This window comes from Octopus bimaculoides, chromosome 1 (genome assembly GCF_001194135.2).
Source record: "Octopus bimaculoides isolate UCB-OBI-ISO-001 chromosome 1, ASM119413v2, whole genome shotgun sequence".
In the NCBI taxonomy this organism is placed as follows: Eukaryota; Metazoa; Mollusca; class Cephalopoda; order Octopoda; family Octopodidae; genus Octopus; species Octopus bimaculoides.
In genome coordinates, this window is record NC_068981.1 from 166,257,342 (window position 1) to 166,262,776 (window position 5,435).

The 5,435-nt window shown below is 31.6% G+C and overlaps 1 protein-coding gene across 3 annotated transcripts in view; it reads left to right on the plus strand.

Annotated features, from left to right (window-relative positions):
* Positions 1 to 5,435, plus strand: part of LOC106869317 (choline transporter-like protein 2) — a 90,833-nt gene that overhangs the window by 39,899 nt on the left and 45,499 nt on the right. For all 3 annotated transcript variants that reach the window (XM_014915014.2, XM_014915016.2, XM_014915015.2), the window contains one exon: positions 549 to 597. In XM_014915014.2, the coding sequence (XP_014770500.1) occupies positions 549 to 597 (49 nt within the window). The remainder of the gene's footprint in view (positions 1 to 548; positions 598 to 5,435) is intronic.

Consider the following 5,435-nt stretch of genomic DNA (forward strand, 5'->3'; position numbering starts at 1 on the left):
CTCTCTCTCTCTCATGTGGTATTCTGTTCACATCATCACTCTTTTTCTTTCAGTCTCCACTGGTACAAGACAATAAATCAAATTCTTCTATCATTCTTTGACAGTGGGTGGAAAAGTATTCGTCAGTCTGTGATAAGGAAGACTGTCTTAGTCAGAAAACATAATCTATGCCTTTATGCAAGTGTTTAACTTCTTAAACATTCTAGGATACATAGTTTCCTAGTAAAACAATAAGAAAATGGTGAATCGGTTATATATATGTACATATGTCACAATTGGGGAAATCTCATCTTACCCGTGTCTTTTCAGTTACACTAGTTTATAGAGAACCTTACCTCAGTTGAACAGCTGCACTCTGCCAGCTGAATTTGTGTTCTCTAAACAACTAATACCCTTTTTCACAGTAAAAACATCTTGTAATAAACCTTAATCTATTATTCTCACCCAACTCGAATTTGGATATTTATCTTTGGACTAATAAAAAAATCCAATATTATTTTATCTAAATTTAATAACCCAGCCTATTCTTGTTTTTCTTTCTTTTAAAGGTCCACCTATTACCTATGATCCAACTTTCAGAGGTCCAGTAAAAAGCAGGTAAGGATATTTCACACTGGAGTGAGAGAGAGAGAAAAAATCTTTTGTATATTGCTTTGAGAATTGGAAAACTACTTTCATAACCCCAGATAGATAAGAGATCCAGCTTGGTAACTTTTTTAAAAAAATCTGTAATACTGTATATTGTGTGCATGTGTGTGTGTATATATATCATCATCATCATCATAATCCATTTTCCATGCTGGCATGGGTTGGACAGTTTGACTGTGAATTGGTAAGCCCAGGAGCTGTACCAGATTCCAGTCTAATTTGGTATGATGTCTACAGTTGGATGCCCTTCCTATATATGAGAGAGAGAGAGAGAGTGTGTATGTGTAAAGAGTATGCTTGAACAGTATTGAATTTAGATGTAAAATCTAAAGTCTACAATTACGCATTTGTACAGCATTGAATATATGTTTAGTAATGCTTTCATGCATTTGATGACCAGTATTGAAATCATAATGTGGATGTAACACCAATTACTAAATGCACATTTAGATATATAAGCATGCTTAACTCAGTCTTTGGTCTGTTCAATTTCATTCAAACACTTGTGTATGTGAATATATTAAGAGGAGAAAAAAGACTTTGAATTATTGTATTTGATGGCTTATAAGGTGCACAAGCTTTTAACAAAGCTCAATTTCAACAGGTCCTTTCTTGAAAAAGTTTTCTATTTTTGCCTAGCTTTCATAGCCCTACCATCTGTCAAGCTATTTTAATGTTTCTCATTTTAAATCATAACCTTTAGATATTCCTCACCCACTGTCATGTATTTCAGTTATATTCTTAAATGTAAGCACATTTCTTAAAACAACTATGACTTATGTATTTATTGTTATATTAAGATGATGTTTTGCATGCAACTTTAAAAAAGGGTTCTTGCATGAATCTGTTATGGACTTTTTGTCTCCAAAACTACTCTATTTCCTCAAATGTGAGCAAAATTCAATGACTTGGTATTCCTGCTTCTCATTCATTTTATCAAAACGAGGAACTTTCTTAATGTTTGTGATCCACAATCCTACCTGTAGATACAGGCAATTCTTAGGTTTTGTCTAAGACAACAGAATTAACAGAAGAAAATCGAATCTACATTCACACAAGTATATCACTATAAAGGAACGAAAACACACTTTTTGGTCATAATCTTAAGAGTCTAATTCTAAAAATGTAGAATAATGAAGTTCTCAGTGTACTTAATTGGATAAAGTTATTTTTAAGGGTTGGTTAATAATTTTATTCAAAAGATGATTGATTGCACTGCCTGAAATGCCATCACACTTCCCAAGGTGCTCTAGGTTGCTATCAAACATAAGTAACAGAGAAGCAAAATAACATTTTACCCTCTTTACCTGCCAGCTATACATGTTACAGATAGACAGCCCTTCTCTTCAAATGGTTCTTACACTCTCTCTTTTCAGTTGCTCCTAACACTTCTCTCTCTTTTTTTATCAAGAACATGTATTCATCCCTTGATATAAACATCCAGTTATATAGGACATATAGTATTTCTTTATAATATATTTATAATTATATTATAAAGTAATACTTAATTTATTTAATCAGATCTATTAATTGTGAAACTTTATTTTAATTCATAAAAATTACTGTTTTTATGTTATGAATTTCAGCCAATAATCTTTAACCAGATTTATTAGAAATTTATGGTGATGTAATTATCAATTATATAATGCAATAAATTTGCTTATTTTATCCAATATAACATTACCCAATTCTCTTAGAATAATAAATATTTCTTCTTTTGAAGAAAGCGGGAATATGATCAGATGTTGTTGCTCTTACTAACCATTTTTGGTAGTTAAACAGTTAACTAATTAATTGAAGTTCTGGATTGTTAGCATGTGCTCTGTGGTCTTTAAGATAGTAAAATTGGAGTTTTGTATAGCATTATGTACCTTTTAAATATATTGATATTCATTACATTTTTCTGCACTTATATATTCATCATTTCTTTAAATGATATGAAGTGTTTGAGTGAAATAGAGAATTAGATTAATGATTCTTGTGTATATGTGAATATTAGATGTATGTTTGTGTATGTAATAATAATATTGGAGGTGTATTTGCCAAGAAATAAACCAAAAAAAAAAAAAGCAAAAGAGGGAGAGAGTAACTGAGAAGCAGCTGGAGAGGATTATTTCTTCTTGCTTAAGTAACGATAATCTGTTAGACCCTTTGTGTTTGAAGCAAGTTTTAAGGATATAGGTTAATAAACACCTGTCATAAAGAAACATCCCAATACTTCAATTTTATGAAACCTATACAATTTTCAAGAATTCATATGCAATAAATGATGTTTCAGAATAATTGGGTTTACGGAAGAGACTGAGAGGGTAACATTTTGTTCCGTTCACCTAGATGTATGAACAGGTCACATGTTTTCCTGAGATAATTTAGTTATCCACCAGCATTAGACTAACATTATGTTTAGGTGAAAATTTTATCACTCCTCCACTCAACTGCCAATGAAACTGAAAAAAAGCTTTTTACTGGGTCTTTTAAAAAGTATTTCCCTTCTGGTTGATAAAAGAATTAATCTTTGAATAGAGTTTGCTACATTAAAAAAGTGCTCTCTCTTATCCCCCCCCTCTCTCTCTCATACTTAGAAAACAACTAAAACTCAAAAATACACTGGAATATTCTATGGCTTTCTCTTTCAACAAGCTATATGTATCATATATACTTGTTGATACCATCCATTACATTTTATCTTAATTTTGTCAGTGTGGGTCACTAAAGTTTTGGCTTCTCAACTTTTAATACTTTTTTATTTTCTGATTTATTATTGGTGAGAGAAATCATACTTCTTAACCACAAAGCCATGCAGTGAATGAAGGAATGGATCCATTCCTTGAAAGTTCAACAAACTGCTTTCTTTTTTTTTTTTTTTTTTTTTTTTTTTTTTTTCAACATTCATGGTAGTAAGATGAAAGGGGTTTTATCAACATTAGCCTCTTGAACTTAACAATGTCCTCTCTAATACTAATTCAACACTCTTGTGTAATAAGATGATGCCCATTATCTGTCTAGTAGACTAATGTCAGTAGAGAATTTTGATTTTTGCTAGGGACTTCCTAAATATCTTGGTCCACCTCAAGGTTTGTGAATGATATTGGGTTGATGCAAATTCTATGGAAGAAGCCCATTGGATGAATTGTACATGTTCTTGGGTGGTATACTTAATCTATCATCTTTTTTTTAACACCATCATCTAGCCCATAAATTATTTTCAACTGTGTTCACTCTGTGCAAGCAGTCAAACTAAGTCTGGAGATAACATACAAGCCATGGTTTTTTTTTTCCTTCCCATCACTGACTATGCTGTATGAAAAAAAAAAAAAACAACAACTGAAAGGAAGGTTTGAATTCTTGATATTGTAGTCATTTAAACTGGCCATATCTGGCCCAAATGTTCTACATGCTTTATGTTTGAAGTGACCGGATATAGTCTCTCACTCCTATGCTACATTTGTTATTCTGAAACTAAACAATCACATCATCAAAATCTGAAAGCTATAAGATAATATATGATTAATTTAAAACAATGTGAATAAATAAGCATTACATTTGATTAAGTACTCTGAATGCTAAAGGGTTAATCCAGTTTATTGACCTCTGGGATTAAGCACTCATACTTGCACACAAATGCCCCTCATGACTTGCAATAATTTCTAAATAATTTCCCACAAAATTTGGTTCTTTTAGTAAAAAGAACCAAATAAATCTTTAAAATCTAAGGAAACCTAAATGAATTTACACAGTGGTGCTTTGTATGAAAGCATTTCCTGTATTTCTGCTTGTTTCTTAGTAGTGTAACCCAATACTTTTCAAATGTTTGTTGTTACAAGAGTGTAAATAAACTACATGTAAATATCTGAATGAATAGCAGTAGTATTATATTTATTTTGATTATTGCAATATGTATATTTATAATGTTCTATTTGATACATCTTTCTGTATTACCTGTTTATTTCTGTTACATATTGGGTTATTAGAATTTTCTACTCTGTATGGGGATTAATTAAACCCAACATTATCCATGTTCATAATAATTATCATCATCATTCTTTTCTTTGCCTTCTTATTTTCTCTTCTCCTTCCATCTACTCTTATCTCCAAACTTCACATTCTCGGCAAATTGGAATGTTATTATATCTTTCTATAATTGATATCATAACATATGTTGAAAAATTTAATTTCTGCAGGAAGTTCTTTTTTCTTATAAATTTCATCAATAGAAATGTTACATATCATTATGTGGGAATGTTATTTCTTATCATTTTTTTAAATGTCTTTTTCCATACTAGCATAGGCATCGCTCTATCTAATCTGTCTTTATCTATACTAGGCACATTTTTGTAAGGAATGTAGGTTATAGTCTCAATCCTAGTATATAAACTTAACCTCAGCATATTGACTTAATCCCAATATATTTCTGCTATTTATTTTATGAAAACCTGGTCAGCATGTTAATTTGCTTGTTCTCAGTAGAATTTGAACTCACAAAGAACAAGAAACAAAATTTGACAGCATAATCTGTATTACTTGATGTCCTATTTATGTGATGTCTATTCTACATAGTTGCTTGAACTGCTAGTATTAGAAGCCAAATCTGCTTCAGACCATCATCATCATCATCATCGTTTAACGTCCGCTTTCCATGCTAGCATGGGTTGGACGATTTGACTGAGGACTGGTGAAACCGGATGGCAACACCAGGCTCCAATCTAATTTGGCAGAGTTTCTACAGCTGGATGCCCTTCCTAACGCCAACCACTCAGAGTGTAGTGGGTGATTTTACGTGTCACCCG